This window comes from Monodelphis domestica, chromosome 3 (genome assembly GCF_027887165.1).
Source record: "Monodelphis domestica isolate mMonDom1 chromosome 3, mMonDom1.pri, whole genome shotgun sequence".
Taxonomy (NCBI): Eukaryota; Metazoa; Chordata; class Mammalia; order Didelphimorphia; family Didelphidae; genus Monodelphis; species Monodelphis domestica.
The window spans coordinates 291,301,158-291,321,794 of NC_077229.1; the positions used below are offsets into that span (position 1 = coordinate 291,301,158).

At 39.6% G+C, this 20,637-nt stretch overlaps 1 protein-coding gene across 19 annotated transcripts in view; it reads left to right on the forward strand.

The window, feature by feature from the left end:
• Positions 1-11,194, forward strand: part of DTNA (dystrobrevin alpha) — a 357,154-nt gene extending 345,960 nt beyond the window's left edge. For 10 of the 19 annotated variants that reach the window (XM_056823867.1, XM_056823866.1, XM_056823869.1 and 7 more), the window contains one exon: positions 7,474-11,194. In XM_056823867.1, coding sequence (XP_056679845.1) covers positions 7,474-7,635 — 162 coding nt within the window. In that variant the 3' untranslated portion in view covers positions 7,636-11,194. The remainder of the gene's footprint in view (positions 1-7,473) is intronic. The other 9 variants (XM_056823871.1, XM_016431536.2, XM_056823873.1 and 6 more) reach the window with 1 other exon arrangement.
• Positions 11,195-20,637: the final 9,443 nt, after the last annotated feature.

Here is a 20,637-nt window from a genome sequence, read left to right on the forward strand (position 1 = left end):
GTAGCAGGTCTGGTCCTAAAGGAGCAAGTATAATGCGGTTTGATCAGGTTTGCTCTGTACTGTCATTTTTTGGCAGCCGAGAACCCGCAACAGGAAAAAAAAAGGCAAACACTAAGAAATGCCACACAGCAAGGGAAAAATACTTCTGATATGTCCAGAGGTGAACTCAAGGCTCTAAAAATGAAAGGGCCAACCCCAAAACTTTATTTTACAATATGATTTAAAAACAAAAAATGCTTTGGAGGGGGAAGCTCAGTGGCTCAGTGGATACAAATTGGGTTCAAATTTGTCAAAAGTGTCAAATCAGACATATCCTTGCTGTGTGACCCTGGGCAAGTCACTTAACCCCCATTGCTTAGCTCTTACTACTCTTCTACCTTAGAACCAATACTTGGTGTTGATTCTAAGATAGAAGATAAAGATTTTTTGTTTTGGAGTTTTTTTTTTTTAAGTTTTGGATACAAGCTTAGCAATGAAAAGTTGAGCAACTGTGGTTTTAATGGCTTTTCATGTTCACTTCATCCTGTATCCAGCCAATAAACAACAATAATAGCAACAACAATATCTAAGCATGAACCAGTCACTTGAGTACTGAAAAGGAAATTATAGGAAAAATGAAACAAGAAACTGGTAGTTTTCCAACTTTTCATAGACCATAGTAAAAATGTTAGGGCAATTTTCTGTTATTGAAAGTCTAAAACTAAACTACCACTTTAGGGATATCCTACATATTTTGGGGGGCTGCTAGGTGACTCAGTGGATAGAGTGTCTGGCCTGAAGTTAGAAAGACTCATCTTCCTGAGTTCAAGTCTAGCCTTAGTCACGTACTAATTGTGTAGCCTTGGGCAAGTCACTTAACCTTGTTTGCCTCAGTTCCTCATCTATAAAATAAGCTGGAGAAAGAAATGGCATTATCCCCACTAAGAAAATTCCAAAGAGTCAGACGTCAGACACTACTGCAAACAATTGAAAAGCAAACCTATTTTTGAATGATAGCCTTTAAAATCTTTATCAGACACCCCCCCCCCCCCCGCCATGAAGCAGGAATGGAAATTAATCCACAAAGCAACTTGATCTTTTATAGGAAGGATCATGAAATTTGCCTTTTAATTCCCATCTATATAGTGATTGTCAACTAAATCAAAATAGACTCTCAGGTACTATGGTGGGCAAGGTGAGAGAGAGAGAGAGAGAGACAGAGACAGAGACAGAGACAGAGACAGAGACAGAGACAGAGAGAGACAGAGAGAGAGAGATTTAAATACACATTGGAAGCACCTGAGATATGCTTAACGCACTGAATTAACAAGCATGAGGTAACATGTAGTATGGAAAGATTTCGCCAGTCTTCAAATTAAAAACAAAACAAACAAAAAAAAAAACAAAACAGATTCTGTGGTGTGTTTGAAGAAGCCCTTAAAAGCTGGTTGTTAAATTTTCAGTGTGGAATAGTTACACCTCAGAAATCAGCAAATGTTACAAACTGAAGCTTAGTTTATCATTTCATTTATTGTCAAGTTTTAATTAAGTGATAGACAAAATGTTTTAATGCATATAATACTTAAAAGTATGTCCCACCTACATTTTCCTCCAAAGTAGCTGGTTGTTAAACATTTATGCCTCCAAAAGATTTTAATTCCAATTCTACCATATATTATATGAATTTGGACAAATCATTGAATCTCAGTCATTTTTTTCAATCTGTCAAAATAGTAGGAAATATTAGTCCTCCCCATCTTGTAGCATTATTCTGAAATATCAGGGAAATTATAAGTCCATTTCCTTTCCCCATTCATGAAACACAAGTTCCCTGTTATAGGAAACTCCCAGATGATAAAACTTATTCTTCAGTGCTAGTCAGCAGCATCTTGGCCATTTATCAAGTTACAAGAGGTGACATGACTTGTCCAGAGTTTCATCGTCAGTGTGGGTCAGGAGTGGGACTTGAATCCATCTTCCCTACTTGTGGACCAGCTCTCCATCCATTATTCCCCTTATGTATTTTTAACTGTCAGTTTAATTCAACAGACATTAATTAAGCACCTATTTGATACCAGAAATTGTTAGATGTTAGAAATGTAAAGATACAAAGAGAAGGGAGTGAACGCAACAGATACATACGTAATTGCAGATTAATACAAAGCCTTTTTAAATCATATTTTATTTTCCCAATTACATATACAAACAATTTTAACATTAATTTCTTTTTCAAATTTTGAGTTCCCAATTCTTTCCCTCCTTCCCTCTCTCTCTCTCAGTTTCTCTCACCTCTTCCCTGAGACTGTAAGCAACCCTGATATAGATTTCACATGTGCAACCAATACACAAAGCATTTTCAAAAACCAGAATGTTAATAACTGGGTGAACAAAGAAAATCTCGTGTCTATACCTAGGCTACGCTTTAAAAGAAGCTGGGAATAGTTCCAAGAGGAGATAAGGAAGGAGAGCATTCTAGACATGGGGGGGATGATCATTTTGCAGAGACAGAAAGAAAAACTGGAGTATCATAAATTAGGAACAGCCAGCTGGCCAGGGTGACCGAAACAGAAAGTACATGTAGGGCTGTGACATGAAAGAGTCATAGAAATGTGAGTGGGAGCCAGACTGGGAAGGGCTTTAAATGCCAGAGTGAGAATATATAGATAGAAAGAATCATTAAATGTATTTATATTGCAGGCTAAGTTCATAATAAGTCTTTTTTTTAATGTCAACTTTTATCAACTATTCTCTTTTCCCAGTCTGACTGCACAGTGAAGTTCAATCTATCTGCTAGATGATTTAGTGAAAGTTACCCTGGTCTACCTAGAGGAGCAGACAGTGTCTGATGTTCTTGGTTTGCTAATTACTCTCTCTGAATGTCCTCCCAAAAGGGACCGCCCAACATTCTGGATAGCTCTTGCCTTCCTCATTTATTTTTAACCTGATTCTGTGCAACAATCTCTTATTTCTGTTATTTGTGCATTGGTAAGCAAACGAGATCAGTGAATGGCCGAGAACACCCTCTAGTCCTCTTATCACATAATATTATATAACATAGTTATTGGTGCTTATGGCATGTCTTCTTTTTATGCTGTAAGATTTAGAACAGAGAGTGTACTTTATCTCATTTCCTCCCCTTGCCCACATTTACAGTGCTCTGTGCACAGTAGGTGCTTAATTTGTTGAACTGAATTTGTTTGGTTATTTTATTTTTGTGCAGATATGTGATTTCATGGTATGGCAGTTCCCTCAGTCCTTGCCAACTGAATTAATTAGCCACTGCACCACATTACTTCTTGAATTGTTACCCTTAATAGAGTTCTGTTACCTAATAGTCAATAAACATTGATTAAGAACCTACTATGTGCCAGGCCTTGGTTAGCACTAAAGGTAGAAGAAAAGGCAAAAGATAGTCCCTGCCCATGAGGACTTTACATTCTAAAAAGGTGGTAGACAAGCCATAAAAGACCACTGAAAGAAGGAGAGGAGAGGGCAGTAGTCACAAAGGGTGTGGATAAAGAAGTCCAGAGGAATGTAGCCTGATAGAAAATGAAGAGATTTTTTAAAAAAATTTCTCAATTGGGAACTTGTTCTAATTTTTATAAATCTGGCTCATTTCCTTCTGTATTTGAGAATGAAGGTCTTTATATGAGAAACTTGCTATAAATTTTTCCCCAGTGCCCCACTTTCCTTCTAATTCTGATTGCATTGATATTGTTTGTACAAAACCTTTTTTAATTTAATGTAACCAAAATTACCCATTTTTCTTCCTTTCTAACTCTTGTTTGGACATAAACTCTTCCCTTATCCATAAATCTGACAGGTACTTTTTTCATTTTCCCCTAATTTATTAATGATATCACCCTTTATGTATAAATCGTGTACCCATTTTTACCTTATTTTGGTATATGTTGGGAGATGTTGGTTTATATCTAGTTTCTTCCAAACTGCTTCCCAATTTTCCAATTTTTGTCAAATGGCAAATTCTTATCCCCAAAGTTTGGAGCTTTGGGTTTATGAAAGACTAGATTATTGTGGGCATTTACTCTGTATTTTCTATCTAATCTATTCTACTGATTCACCACTCTTTTCCTTAGACAGTAGCAGATTGTTTTCATGATGAAAGATGTATAATATACTTTGAAATCTATTACTGCTAAGCTGTCTTCTTTCCCATTTTTTCACTGATTCCCTTGATATTCATGACCTTTTGTTCTTCCAGATGAATTTTGTGATTATTTTTTATCTCTGTAAAATAATTCTTTGTAGTTTGATTGGTATGGCATTGCATAAGTAAGTTAATTTAGGTAGAATTGTCATTTTTGATATATTGGCTCAGCCTGCCCATGAGCAATGGATATTTCTCTTAATTGTTTAAATCTGCCTTTATTTGTATGAAAAGTGTTTTGCAACTGTACTCATAAAGTACATGGGTTTGTCTGTGCAGGTAGACTCCCAAGTATTTTATATTGCCTGCTATTATTTTAAATGGAATTTCTCTTTCTATCTCTTGCTGCTAGATTTTATTGGTAATATATAGAAATGCTGATGATTATGTGGGTTTTTGTAACCTGTGACTTTGCTGAAGTTATTAATTGTTTCAAATAGTTCTTTAGTTGATTCTCTAAGTATACCATCATGTCATCTGCAGAATGATAGTTTTGTTTCTTTATTGCCTATTTTGATTCCTCCAGTTTCTTACTACAGCCAGCATTTCTAATACAATATAAAAATAGTAGTGATAGTAGATATCTTAGCTTCACCCCTGATTTAATTGGGAAGACTTCTAGTTTATCCCCATTAGAGATAAAACTTGCTGATGGTTTTAGAAAGAAACTACTTATCACTTTAAGAAAAATTCCATTTATTCCCATTTTTTCTAATGCTTTTACTAAGAACGGGTATTATATTTTGTCAAAAGCTTTTTTTTTACATCTATTAAGATAATCATTTGACTTTTGTCATTTTTGTTACTAATATGGTCAATTATGTTGATATTTTTCCTAATATTGAACCAGCCCTTTATTCTTGCTATAAATCCCATTTTACCACAATGTATGATCCTTGTGATATATTATTGCAATCTCCTTCTTCATATTTTATTTAAAACTTTTGCATCAATATTCCTTCATTACCTATCTCCTTGGTATTAGGATTAATTATTCTCTAAATGGTTGGTAGAAATCACTTGTACATCTGTCTGGTATTAGAGATTTGTTTTTTCCTAGGGAGCCTATTTATAGCTTATTCGATTTCTTTTTTTTCTAATATAGGGTTATTGAGAATTCTATTTCCTCTTCTCTTAATCTGGACAATTTATATTTTCATATATTATGCTTTGATTCTCAGTTCTGCTGGCATATTATTATTCTAAATAACTCCTAATAACTATTTTACTTTAATAATCTTCACTGCTTTATCATCTTCATTGAGAGTTCATTGACCGTATTAATTTTTGAAACTGGTCATTTGATTTTCTTTCTGAAGTGGAGGTGCTGGGAACTGTTCACCTCCCTCCATTCACACAGAGGGTGCCCAGGGGTGGAGCATCATGATGGGTGCCAGGCTTGTGCTGGATGAAGATATTCCTTGGACACAATGGAGAGTCTAGAATAGAAGAGGCCAGTGGGGGAGGGAGGTTGGAATTGAAAATGAAGGTTTTAAAAATATTCTAAACAAGAAGCCACAAAGAAATCATAGAGAGAAGGGGTAAACAATGGCTTTGATATTGGTAAAATGTCCTTCAAGCTGCCCTGGGAGACATGGCACTGATGAACCACACAGAGCCTATCATTACTTGTGGTAGCATCAAACGCAAGGGAAAACCAGAGTTAGAAATAGATGACCTTAATTGAATATATATACACATACACAAACATATATATATATGTATATATATATATTAATATTTATTGTGAAAAGGAAATGGGGAGGATATAAAAACGGGGAATAAAGGGAAGGTCTGTAGCAGAGTGTGGAGGAGTTTAAGGGAGAGAGGGAATATTGCTCAGTGAAGCAAAGGAGAGAGATGCCCCCTGCTGAGAGGAAGCAGCAGGGGTCCAATAAGGACTGTTTGTCCTGGAATGACTGAACTGATGTTCAGCTCCCTCTATGACCAGAAGAGATAGTCCATTTATCTGATTGTGAATTCAAATAATATAAAGTTTAATAACTAGTTGGGATTGGAGTTTTTTTTTTTTCCTTAGCTTCAGAGTTGAGGCTAGGCCCCAGAGGCTGGTGGAGGGTTTCTCCCACTCCTATCTACTCTATATCAGTTCTGCTTAGTCTAATTCAGAATCTTAGCAGTAGACAGAAAGCAAACAAGAACATTTCTGACCTTCAGAAGAGATTGGGCCTAAATCTTCAGGCTGAACCAAGAAGAGGTACACCACACCAGACTGGGCTGAACAAGCTCCTCTCTCCTCCCACACCAAGAAGCAAGACCAACCAAGCAGGAAGGAAGTGTTAGTCACCAGACCCAACTGCCACTCCCAGATGCCCCTTCCCCCACCAACTGTCAGTCTTGTTTCCTTTACACTATATATATATAGCTAAACATCTGTACTTTTCAAAATATAATTCTGGTTTTGGGGAAAACAATGCAACAGATCTTGTGTCCACACATTTGAGCAAGAAAAGAAAGATCAAGCCCTCAAGAAATTCGTTAATAGGCCTTAAAGAACTGTCTTTAATTCTCTTTTCTTCGTTTTACCTCTTTTTTAAAAAAAGATTTTCATGGAAGCCATAGTTGCTGTTGCCATGGCCTTTTAACTCCATTGATTTGAGAACCTCCTTATTGAGACACAGGCCTTCAATTTATCTCTTTGTGGTGGTTGACTATAACCTGCACCATTACTACTGTCTGCCATGTTCTAGAGTCAGAAGAGGGTCCAAGAAAGGAAGTACATTTAGAAAAACCACCACTGCTGGGAAGTCAAGACAAAACTGAGTCTAACTGGTGTGAGCTATTTTGGCTTTATGTGAATGACAACATTAAGGATGTCTATGTTCTAGCTTTTTTTTTTTTTTTTAACATATTTTTAGGGCAACTAGATAGCTCAATGGATATAGTCAAGCCTGGAGGCAGGAGGTCTTGAGTTCAAATCTGTCCTCTGAACACTTCCTATTCCTAGCTGTGCCCCTGGGCAAATCACTTAACCCCCATTACCTAAGCCTTATATCTCTTCTGTCTTAGAAACAATACAGAGTATTCATTCTAAGATGGAACATAAGGGGTTTTTATTTTTAACAAAACCATATTTTCCAGTTTGCCTTCTGAGACTCTTAAAGATCAAAGTTCAATCACTTAAGATTCTTAGGATCTCCTTTCAGTGAAGAAGGGGCTAGAAAAGAGTCTATTGACTTTAAAGGAAGAAGGAATCGGTCAGTCATTCTAGGATTGTTTTTGTAGGGAAGAAGGGGAACATTAAACCTAATTCAGAAAAAGAAGTCTCCATTACATTAAAAAAGAATTTGCATGTACCTTTTCCCTAGGCAAGCTACAGTCAGACAGATGATGAAAGTTATGTGAAAACAGATGAAGAGGATGAGAGCTGCATCCAGACAGAGGAAGAAGACAACATGCTGGCCACCGACCTCCCTGAAGAATGGAACCAACGTGTAGGGCAGCTCTTGACCAGAAACCCCAACCCCTGACCTTGTCCGCCTGCTGAATGTAGCACTGCTAACCTTTGTTCTAAGAATTGTAGATTGTAGGTGTGTGTTTTGAGACAAAAAAAAAGACTTTTGTTTAAAGTTAACTTAATCAGCTGCATCTTCTGTCACATGACTCATCACCGATGACAACCCAGGTTGAAACAGCACTGCTGTTCCAACGATGGCAGTATTAACAAAACATTTTAAACCTTTGCACATGATGTTGAACCTGTTCCGTTTACAATGATGATATTAATACTGTTTATAGCTAGCAGTTTGATTTCTGAATACTTCGAGATTTTAGTAGAACAATTTACTATACACTGTACATTTTTTTTTCCACAAGCAATTGTAAAAAGCAACCTCTTGCAATTATTCATTAGCCCTAAAGGGTTCTGTTCCTGGCTGCAGAGCCTGCTTGGAACCCAGAAGCCAAGAGGGACACATAGTCTGTAACTTGATTGCAAGTCTCTGTTTAAAAAAAGAAAAGTGATTTGTACCAAATGCAGCAGGATAGCCCTCTTCTCTAGGCTAATGTATAACTTGGGTTGTTTTCTTTCAAGATACTCTAATAAATCAGCCATAGAATTTAGTGTAAATATTTTTTTCCAAATAGATATCATATACAAAAAAGGCAACATTCAAATTATATAGAATCTAGTTTTTAAATCAGCACAGATCTTCTTAAAACTGTGAACTATGTTTTGAAATACTCGTTACTAAAGCTGTTTATAAACCACAGGTGCCATAAGATCCCCCAAACCAACTAAAGTCCCCTATGCTCTTCCATGCTCTCATTTCATTGTTGTTTGGGTTTTCAGAAGCATGTCTTCAACACCTCTCCCTGCTCAGTCTCATGTGTTCCCTATCAAGTTGTTTGGAGGCCTTTAGCTTTAAATGTACAGGCTTAAAGTGCGCTTGCTAGTGTTGCCTCTCCTTTTTTTCCCCCTGATTTTTTCTGTTTTTCTGCCTTAGTAGGCCACCAGGTATGTTCACTGCAGGCTATGGCAGTGCAAAAGGAGCCTGGCACATGTCGAGGACAACAGAGGGGGAAATTAGAAAGCAGTGGGGATTGTGGGAAGGAGAAGGAGAGAAGCTGGAATGGGCCCTTAGTAGCACTCCATTGGGTAGATGGAAAGGAGAAATGTTCTTTGGGTCTTTCAAAGTTATTCTTACTTTTTAAATGACCACCTTGGATTTGTTGCTCTAAAAGTAGAAATTACTCTGGTCAATCCCCTTTCTTCCTTGAAACTTTTTTTTAAACCCTTACTGTCCCTCTTAGTATCAATTCTAAGACAGAAGAGCAGCAAGGGCTAGGCAATTGGGGATAAGTGATTTGCTCAGGGTTACACAGCTAGGAAATATCTGAGTCCAGATTTGAACCCATAACCTTCCAATTCTAGGTCTGGTGCTCTATCTACTGTGCTATCTAGCCCCTTTCTCTGAAACTACAGAAAGGAAATGATGGAACAACACAAGTAAAATTTTCTTTTGGGGAAATCAAGCGACACCTAAGAATCCTGAAAAGATTTCTCAGGTATGCCCTTACTGGCTCTCTGATTCCTGAGGCCCAGGTTTAGTGGTTCTGACCTGCATCTTAGTCTCCCAAGGCCTTGGACCCTGCCCATATGTGGTCAGAGGGGAAGACTACCCAACACCGAGCACATGTCTGGTCAGATGGTTTTTAGCTCGGCTTCTAGAGAGCTAGAAGACATTCATCCCTATGTGACTGGTCACATAGCCTGCCTCAGTGTGGAATTAAAAAGAAAAGATGCCATGCTTCTCTGGAGTAATTCACAGGAAACCCTATTCTGGGGTGAACACAGACCCTTCCACTATACTCACCTGGCAAGAATATCACTGGCATCCCAGCCAACCCAGGACCAGTGCCAGTGTTTCTTCCTCACTGGGTGTTGCTTTCATTGGATGTGTTTTTTTTTTCTTTTCCCTTCTACAAATCACTTATATGACCCTTAGGATATCAGATCCTTGAGAGTAGGGATTATTTTTTTCTTGGTCATGGTACCTCCATCTCCTAGCACAGTGCCTGGCACATAGTAGGCACTTAATAAATGCTTGTTTTTTTGAGTGGCATCTGCCAGCCTCCCATAAAGGCAGGATATACCCAGTGACAGCATACCCCTCCCCATCCCCAGCAGCCAGGAAGAGCGACCACTGGTGCCTCATGCTCAAGCCGAAATCACTCTCAGCTTTGAATTGCAGCCAAGTAGTTTCTGAATTCCGAGTCCCACGTGGCCAATGTTGCATCCCCCGCGGGACCTCCTGCAGCTCACAGAGCTGCCGAAACATGTCATCAATTCTTTTTCACATTGAAAAGCTGGTTTACAGTTTAAGGCATCATGGGGACATACCATCAGGCTCTCCCTTGGGCAGAGGCATTGGTGTACCACCCTTCATCAGGCAGATACCATAGAATCACCCTATTACAATGCCTTGGCAGTCATTTTCGATGACCTATTTCAGAATAGCCAGCCACCTGACGTTTCTCTCTGCTTCATATCAGCCCTGCAGACCAGATCCAGGCACCCAAATCCTGCAGCTGAAAAGAGGTGACTTTCTTGTTGTTTTTTGGCTCTCCAGGTTTACATTTTGAGTATTTTCTTAATGCAAAGCCCAGCAGGTCTCCATTTGTCCATTTGATCCAATTATATCTTGTGGTGGTTGTTTCTTGTTCATTCAACAAAGAATTACACACTCATGGCCCACAGCAATGGTAGCATTTTAGTGCACAGCCAAACCCCCAAGACATGGCACCTAGGTCATAGAGGGAGAGGCTAACCAGGATCCATAGTACTGTTGCAGTTGGTCAGGGTGGAGGTTGGAGAAAACTGTTGCAGTTAGTCCAAAGGGATGTTCGAAGGAAAAAGTAAAGAGTGTCTTGAATGATCTCCCTCAAGGCGGTGAAGGTTCTTCTGTAAGTAGACCCGTGAACTGAATTGCATTAGAGTGTGGCCTTTGTTGTGATATAATATGTGTTTTCTTATATGCATGAGCCAAACTGTTGCATCTTAATTTAACACAGGTGTCTGCCTTTATTTTGCTCATCTTCGTCCACCCCTTATGAGTTCTTGGCTGTTAATTGTAGATAGATCTTGTAAATACTGCAGCCCCAGGTGGCTACGATCACCTTGGTTCAATTCAACGCAAGGAGCCACAAACAGCAACTCCACTGTGTCCTCAGCAGAAAGGGCATTTTTACTTTTGAACCAAAAAATAAATTATACATATATATATATATATATGAAGAGTTACATCTTGAAGCTACTAACTGTAAGACTTTTTAATTATGACTACTGTAATTTGACACCATTTGAAACAAAGGATACAGAGACACTAAAGATTTCACTATATTCATTGGTATTGTAACAAAACTACTATTGTATGGGGTTTTTTTTGTATTGCTGTTAAGTATTGTTTTGTGTGTGTGTTGGAACCTACTGGGGACATGTTATATTTTGAAGTGATTAAACTATTTAATTGTGTGTCTATATTTTGGAATGAAATTATTTCTTCATTAAAAAAAAGATTTTTAAAAATATTACCTCGTGTGGTCTTTTTCTTCATTTGCCTTGACAGATTGTGTTTTACTAATGTCATTATAAAGTCAATCTAAACATAAAGGGACGAGGTGCCCCAATGCTTAGAGCCCAGAGTATAAGATCAGAGATGTAGAGCTCAAAAGGGACCTCAGGAGGTATCTATTACAATTATCTCACTTTGCAGATAAGGAAACATGCCCAAGGTGTGTGAGTTGCCCAAGATAACACAAATAGTGAGTGTCACAGTGAGGATTAGAACTCAGTTCCTCTAACTCTAGAGCCAATGCCAAATAACCTAAAGTCAATTATTTATGGTAAAAGTGGACAAACAACATTTCTCTTACCTCAGGGAACCCCAAGTTTTGGGTAGTGAAAAGATACTCTAATCACCTCAAATCTCATGGTAAACAGAGGTCAAGAGAATTCACTTAATACATGGGGTGTGGTGGGAGGGGGAAGGAGGGAAATGGGAGAGGAAATGGAAGTTCTGACAAGGAAATCTTAGTAACCAATGAAGTGGAAAGCAGAGAAGCTATTTCTAGGTGATAAGCAAGACTGTTTTTAAAAAAAATTATTATTTCTTTTTTTTAACAATCAGGTTTTTTTTTAATTTTGAGTTCCAAATTTTCTTCCTCTCTCCAGCCCTTCCTCCACCCATTGAGAAGGCAAGTAATATATCAATCATGTCAAATACTGTAAAACATTTTCATATTAGCCATGATGCAAAAATTAAAAGCAAGAAAAAGAAAGTGAAATATTATACTTTAATTTACTCTCAGAGCTCATCTGATCCCTCCCTCCCTTCCTCTCTCTCTCTCTCTCTCTCTCTCTCTCTCTCTCTCTCTCTCTCTCTCTCTCTCTCTCTCTCTCTCTCTCTCTCTCTCTCTCCCCTTCTCTCTCTCCAATGGATATTTTTATCAAGTCTTTTAGAATTTTTTTATCAGAGTAGTTAAATATTTCACAGTTAATTATTGTTACAATATTTCTGTCACTGTATACAATGTTCTCCTGGTTCTGATCACTTCACTTTGCATTAATTCATATAGGGCTTCCTAGGTTTTTCCTGAAACCATCCCTCCTCCTCATTTCTAATAATAAGACAGTATTATTCCATCAAAATCATATGCCACATACAGTTGAATGTAATGAACTTCTCTACCAGCAGCAATGCAATGATCCAGAACAATTAGGAGGGATTTATGAGAAAGAACACTATTGACATTCAGAGGAAAAACTATGGGAGTAGAAACACAGAAGAAAAACAACTGCTTGATCACATGGGTTGATGGGGATATGATTGGGGATGTAGACTCTAAAGGAACATCCTAGTGCAAACATCAACAACATGGAAATAGGTTCTGATCAAGGACACATGCAATACCCAGTGGAATTGTTTGTTGGCTATAGGAAAGGGTTGGGTGGGGAGGGAAGTGAGGGAAAGAATATGATTCTTGTAACCAAGGAATAATGTTCAAAATTGACTAATTAAATAAAGTTTTCAAAAATAAAAATGTCCTAGGAATTATGTGGGAAAAAAATAAGTGATAAAAAATAATGCCACAAAGAGCAGCATGGCCCTGATATGGACATGACTTATTACAAGCCAAGAACTCTAGACAAAATCTAATGTGCAAAACAATGTAATGACTCACACAAATACTTCTCACTGAGAATAAGTGTGATTGAGTGAATTGCTGTGACACTATGGTGTTTAGGAAAATGGCACGGATTGAGCACATAATTAAACATTTTTGATTTTAAAGAAATCATATGCCACAAATTGTTTAGCCATGCCCCAGTTTCCAATTCTTTGCCACCACAAAAAGAACTGCTATAATTATTTTTGTATATAGAGTATAAGTCCTTTTCCTTTTTTCTTTGAAAGCATGAATATTTTCAATCCTGGTAGCTTGCAGCTCTGCTTCTTCCCTAACATAAATACCTTCAAAAATGGGGGAGGGGGGGCGGCAAACTAGCAATCTCCAACCATAACTGATATCTTTCTCCCATGGAAATTGAGATCAGAGATATTTCAAGCTCATAATTCAAATGTTCATCAGCCACAAGGAAGATGAGACTCTCCACAGGCTGCAGCCCCATGATTATTCTGTTGGAAATCCCAGTCCTACCTCCTTATTAGAATCCTCAGACATGCCAGGGGTCTTTTAAGACTTTTGGACTGGGGGTGGAGTGCGTTCTGTCCAAAACACAATTAATCATAAGTAATACCTGGGCAGAGCTAAGTCAAGGCCCAGGAAGAGGCAGGATGGGCCAGACTTGGGGAAGTCAAGAAAAGGAGTCCATGGAGACCCTCAAACAAGGCAAAAGGCATTGGCATGTGAACTCAAGGTCAGATATTAGCCTCCTCAAGGAATATCACTCTGAATAAAGGTTCAGAATAAGAAACTTGGGCTACAATAGGAGAAATAAGAAATAAGGTCTAAGACAAAGTCATGGCTTTTCTGTCCAAGTATGGATTAAGTAAAAGGCAGTTCCACTGGCAAAAGTCTAGAAAGGTAGATGATTGGCACCAAGAAGTTCTGGCAGCAGGTATCAGACATCTGGTTAAAGGAAGAATGGGGTTCATGGTCAGGACATTTAGGACCTTCAGGGTACTTGGTTATTTAAAGCAAAGGTTTCCCTGTAGGGGAACAAAAGAGAGACCCAGTTACTTGGTTCCTAGGATCAAAGTAGGCCTGTCAATAAAAATGATAAAGCTGACTCAATGAGAAACTGACTTAGGACTCCATATCTGTTCCACTTGGGCACAGAATAGATAGCATGAGGTTAAGGTCCTCACACTAAATATTAGTAGAATATAGAAGGAGAGAACTAGGCACACATTCTACCATTTCTCATATCAGAGCTTTTCCAACATTCTTCCAAGGAATAGGCTTTGGGGACAAAATTGTAACTTTAAAATTTTGGAGCCACATTGTGTCACAAAATTTCACATTGAGGCAAGTGTGAGCCAGGAAAGAGCTCCCTTAAGGGTAGCCACTCTGCATTGGGAAAAGGGACTCCTAGAGCTTCCTATTTTCACTAATTATTTTCTCTCAATAAGTGCCAAGCTAAATGATATCTATTTGTGAAAGGATTACACCTTCTAACCTTCTGCACCCTGGCACAAAGCACCAGTCATCCCACCGGAGGCATCCCAGGGACCATTATGCTTAGAGGTATCTCTGCTATTATCTCCATTTTATTTTCATCCTTTCCACCAATTGAATAGCATCCCTACTGTAATCTGAACCCTCCATGAAGAGCCACAGGGCTCATGACGAAGTTCTAGATGATGGCTCAGAGCTTAAAGCAGCATCAAAAAACCTAGTCCTCTGGACCTCAGATCCCAGTTATAGTCCATGGGGCCAGAAGCTACTGAGACTGGTGAAAGACGCCAAGTTGGTTTTAAGCCTAGATAGCGTTTATTAGTGTTGCTTTCCAAGCACTCTTTTTATTAGCTCTGATAGAGACACAGCAGGGTTAATGGAAGTTTCCATGGCATTCTTCTCCTTGGAAACTGATAGTGTATTTCTCAGTTCTCACAGATGTCCCCTATGAATTCTGAAGCTGATTGGGAGAATGAGAAAAATCGTGGGTAGGCTGTGGTTAAAGTTTAATCTTTTTATAGACTCCAAAACACCAAAAGGAAGTTCTTCCATGGAACTATTGGCTAGCATCAAAGCATCTCCAAAGTTCCTTTTCCAACTTTTATCTAAACCTGCATTTGAAGGTTCAGTTCAGAGTTCTAAACGTATGAGCTGATATTTGGGAAGGATCAGTGCCAAGAAGGACTAATTTGTGGTTGATGGCCATAATCAGATCGTGTCAATCATCCCTCAACTTAGGGTGCCCCATCGCCATTCCTCCAGATCAATAGGGTTAATGATGCAAACTCTCAGGACTTAGCCTTTGGTCAGACGTAAATAGGGTGACTTTTCTCTTTTGTTCTTTTCCCTCGTCTCTGTGGAGCAAATGGCATTCACCAGGATCTGCCTGACGCAGCCGAGTCAGCAAGGACTCAGTAGCTAATTTACCAACAGAGAAGAGCAAAAATGGAGGGAGAGAAACAAATACCATGAACAGTATGAACTTGGTAGACCAAAGCTCTTTTCCAGCAATACTCTGTATGCCAAATTAGATATGGTTCCCCTGTCTTTGGTTTCTATCTCCTTAGAAGTTCAAGTTGCAGACCTACGTATTATCTTATCCTCATTTACTTTGCATGGGTATAAGTATGTATACAATATACGTCTTGTAACCCCTATAGGATATAAACTCCGTAGGTCTGAGACTCCAGTGTTTGCTTCACATTCTCAGGACCTTGTACATTGTAGACACAATAAATGCTTATTGCTTAATGGAGTGTACATATCTATGCCCCCTCATGTGTAAAAGTTGGAAATATGATCTCTCATCTATTGTATTTATAAAATGATGGAAGTTCAGGTAAAACAATAAGCACTCAGTCTACGGCGAAGTTGGTTTAGGGTCCCTCTTTTGGGAGAGTGAAGTGGAAGTCTTTGGTGCAAAGGCCAAAGTGCTAGATTTGGAGTCAAAGGTCTTGGATTTGAATCCTGCCTGTGTTTCTGAACAACCTTGAGCAAATCACAATTTCTCTCTTTCTTCACCTAGAAGACTTCTAAATTCCCTTCCAGCTCTAAATACTGGGTCCTTTTATAATGATTATTTCCAAGGTTCCCTATTCCCAAATAGCAAGACTTCTACTCCTTTGGTTAGCCTCAGTCTAACTTGTTGCTGTTTGTGACTTTCCCCAGAACCACAGCCCAAGACAGCTAATTGACCAAGAAATCAAGAGGAATCCTAAATGAGAAGTTTTACTTAAAGTGACTCACAATGCCAAGTTATGAGTCAGTCAGTAAGAGTGGGAGCTTACCTCACTTTACCCCAGAGATGTGTTCCCGAAATGTGTAAATTGGGTCAAGCTATAAATACTCGGGGGGGGGGGAGCTCCCTATTTAAAGAAAGCCTGAAACAAGTAATTTTGTAAAGTGAAGCATCCTTTTGAACCATAATTGAATAATCACTCCCTAAGCTGCCTGTGGGAGAAATTTGGACGTTTGCCTACAGCATTAGCTTTTCTTTGAGAACTTCCACATTCAAGGTGTCCAGGGAGAAAACAAAATATTACACAGGTTTACCTCTAACCCTGCTCCTCCAAAAGGGAAATTGAGAAACGCCAGCTGACTGGGTTACACTCACACTGTACTAATCAATCTGTCAACAGCACTGACTGAAAGGCCATCTCTCCTGGCCACCACCTCCTTGTTCTCAGAGCCTCCAGGGGCTCCAGGATCAACCCTAAATTCCTGTTCAACATTTAAACTCTTCATCACCTGGCCCCTTCCTGTCGGTCCTGACCTAAACTTTATTTGCTTCCATGAATTGTAGAATCCGGTATTTTTAAAGTTCTCCACACATGATCCTTCATATCCCATTTCCTTGTCTTTGCACCCACTATTCCCTATGTCTAGAAGCTCTGGCTCCTCAATTCTGTCTTTCAGTTTCCCTAACTTTCTTCAAGACTCAGCTCAAATATAATAGCTAACATTTTTGTAAGACAATGTGCCAGCTTCTGTGCTAAGTGCTTTAGAAGTATTATTTCACTCCCCACAACAACCCCAGGGGGAGATGGTGTTGTTGTTGTCCCCATTTACTGATGAGGAAACTGAGGCAAGGAAAGGTTAAGTGACTTCCCCAGAGTTACACAGATAGTAAGCATCTGAGGGTGAATTTGATTCCAGGCCCACAGCTCTATCCACTGTGCTACCTAGACCTTCTGTAGGAAAAGGTCTTTCCCCACACTCCCTACTTCCCCTCTGAAGTAACCTTCCATCTCTACCAAAGATATCTTGTATATACTTTGTTAGCTGTTACCTCCCTAGTTAAAATGTAAAGTCCTTGAGGGTGGGGCCTATCTTAGCTTTTCTTTGTATCTCCATCCCTTAGACTAGTGCCTGCAACATCTAAATAAGTACTGACTGGTGAACGGAAAACGGAGAGAATTTCCCTCCAGATTCCTGGACTCTCTCCTTCCTTGAATTATCTTATACTAATGGTTTAGAAAAACTTTTTTAGGTCAAGTCTTTCTCAACCCAATACTCTAAGTCCTCCTCATATCCCAGGAATGAGAAACCAATTAGATTGGCTGGGGCAGGACTCTTTTCCTCCTTAAAAAACAACGGGAGAATCCCTGTTCCCTGGGCTGCTCTGATATTAGAACTCCCTGAGATGCCCTGAAGCCTGGACAAACCCAAGAGTGCAGGCCAAGTTTGGGGAATAGCATCTGACAAGGCCATTGTAGATGACCTGTGACTACTATGTCCTGAGGACCACTTGGCATTGGCATCCTATCCCTGCTTGACTTTGAAAATGCTAGACTCTACCCCACTATCTTCCTTTGTCCACTGTTTGCCCATCTTACTCTAATATTATCCTCATGTGGAGGTCTAGGCAGGATGCCCTCCCTAGTTGGTTTAAAGCTTGTCCCCTAGTGTAGGGGCAGCAGGATGCTTCATTTCTCTCCTCTTGTTGTCCCTTCCTCCCCCTCTGCTTCATTGGGCAGTTTGGTCATATAATAAATAGAGCTAGGGAGCCCTGAATTGAAATCAAACTTCAGACACTTACTAGTGTGACGTTGGTCAAGATCCTTAAACTCTATCTCCATTTCCTCAGCTCAAAATGGGGATAATTGCATTAGGACTCCTGTGAGGATCAAATGAAGCGATATTTGTAAGACGCTTTGCACAGTTCCTAGTACTCAATAATCACTTAATAAATCTTTGCCAACTCTCTTCCTTAGATAGCTCTAGTTACACCAAGTGACTGCCTTCATTTAAATGGGCAGATAAAGGATCTACTGCTTTAAGAACTTATTGCCAAGCCCCACAAAAGGTCTCTTCCTTATCATTAAAGAGATCAATGGCTCTTCCGGTCAAGATGGCGGCTTAGAAGCTACAAAAGTTCAGAACTCAGAAACCTTTCCTTACCAATCGCAAACTGAGAGCTCCTAGGACACCGAAATTCAAGCTGAACAACAGGACAGACCCAGGGAACCCTCCTCCCAGACCTGGATCAAAAGGTACCACACCCCAAAAGCCAGAACCCTAGATCACTCAGATCTAAGGGGCAGGCATAAGGAAGGTCCCAGGACCCATCCCCCCCCAACCCAGAGTGCTGAGCCCATGGCAGCAGTGGGAACTTCAGGGTCGGCAAAAGAGCCCCAGGGCTGGCTATTTTGAAGGACTCACCTTGAAAGCAACCTGAGCCAGTCTCCGGGATGCCCAACACAGATGGCAGGGAAACATAGAGAGAAGGGGGAAGCCTGTAGACCCCTGGCTGGGTTCTTCCAACTGAGTCTCAAGGGAGTTCCCAGCTTTAGGGCACCAGCTGAACCCAATCCCATCAGGAGCCCTCAGAGCTACTGAAAGGAAAGAAATCTTAGGGCCAGCAAAGGGGCTGCTCTGAAGAGCTTACCTTGAAAGTAACCTGGGCCAGTCTCCGGGCATTCAACACAGATTGTGGAGGAGGAGGTTGGTTTTGGGTCTTTTTTTTGTTTGTTTGTTTGTTTTTGGCTTGGGGATCATTTTTTTGGCTCGGGGATCTGGTGGCCCACACCAGATGATCCTAATCCCATCAGGAGCCTCAGAGCTTCTGAAAGAACAGAAACAGGGCCAGTGAAGAACTTACCTTGAAAGCAACCTGGGCCAGTCTCAGGGCATTCAACACAGATTGTGGAGGAGGAGGTTTTTTTGCTTTAGGTACAAGTTCATTCAGTACAAACAAGCTGAACCTAATCCCATCAAGAGCCCTCAGAGCCCAGGGAGGCCACAACCCCTCCCCCTTAGAGAATAGAGTCTTCTGAAAGAACCAGCTGAATCTAATCCCATCAAAAGTCTCCAGAACTCAAGGAAGCCCAGGCTCCCCACCCATCCTCATTGACTGCTGGACTTTAAGCCAATCAAAAGCCTCCAGAGGACAGGGAAGCTCAAACCCCCAACAACCCTCCCCCAGAGTCTACACCAAGAGATCTTCTGTTAAAGTTCCAAGAGGGGAGACTGATAGAAGTCCCCAAAAAACAAAGAAAATGAGAGGAACAAGAGCACAGACAAATACGGGGAGTAAAGAAGGGGTGAATTTGAGCAAACAACAGAAAAAGAAGAAAGAAACTACAATAGACAGCTACTACTCACCAAATGGAACAGAGGGGGAGAGATCAGCAAACGATAAACCAGAAATCCCAGTGAATTGGATACAGGCTGTGGAAGAACTCAAAACACAACTAAGAGAGGCTGAAGACAATTGGGAAAAGAACTTAAAAATTAAGATAAGTCATCTGGAAACAGAGGCACTTGAACTAAAACAAGAAAATAGTATCTTGAAAGCCAAAATCAACTAGCTGGAAAATGAGGCAATGGAGATGAAAGATGAGGCAAAGGAGATGAAAGATGAGGTAAAGAGGATGAAAGACGATCTTCAAAGAAAATCAGACCAGAAGGAAAAAGACAACCAAAAAGCCAGAGATGAAATCCAATCTTTAAGAACCAGAATACAACAACTAGAATCAAGTGACCTCACAAGGCAGCAGGACACTATAAAACAAAACAAAAAGAATGAAAAAATTGAGGAAGCATCTCATTCACAAAACAGACGATTTAGAAAATCATTCAAGAAGAGACAATTTAAGAATAATTGGACTACCAGAAGACCACAGCAAAAGAAAAGGCCTGGACATAATACTAGAGGAAATTATCCAGGAAAACTGTCCCGAGATCCTAGAACAAGAGGGGAAAGTGGAGATTGAAAGAATCCACAGATCATCCCCTGTATTTAATCCCCAACTGACAACACCAAGAAATGTTATAGCCAAATTCAAAAACAATCAGATGAAAGAAAAGATATTACAAGCTGCCAAGAAGAAGCCATTCAGATACCATGGAAACATGGTGAGGTTAACACCGGATCTGGCTGCATCCACACTGAAGAACCGAAAGGCATGGAATACAATATTCCAGAAAGATAGGGAACTAGGTCGACAACCAAGAATAAAATACCCATCAAAACTGACTATATTCTTACAGGGGAAAGTATGATCATTCAACACAACAGAAGAGTTCCAAACATTCATAAATAAAAGACCAGACCTGAACAGAAAATTTGATGTCCAACCACAGAACTCAAGAGAATCATCAAAAGGTAATTAAAAAGAGGGGAAAAAAACAAACAAAACAACAACAAAAATTTTATAAGAGACTCAATAAGTTAAAATGATATGTATCCCTATAAGAAAAGAGGTCATTGGTAACTCTTAAAAACTGTTGCTATCACCTGAGCAGCTAGAAGAATTACACTCAGAGGGAACAGTGACAAACTGTATAGGATGAAAGGACAAGACATAAATAGGTATATAGATATATGCATA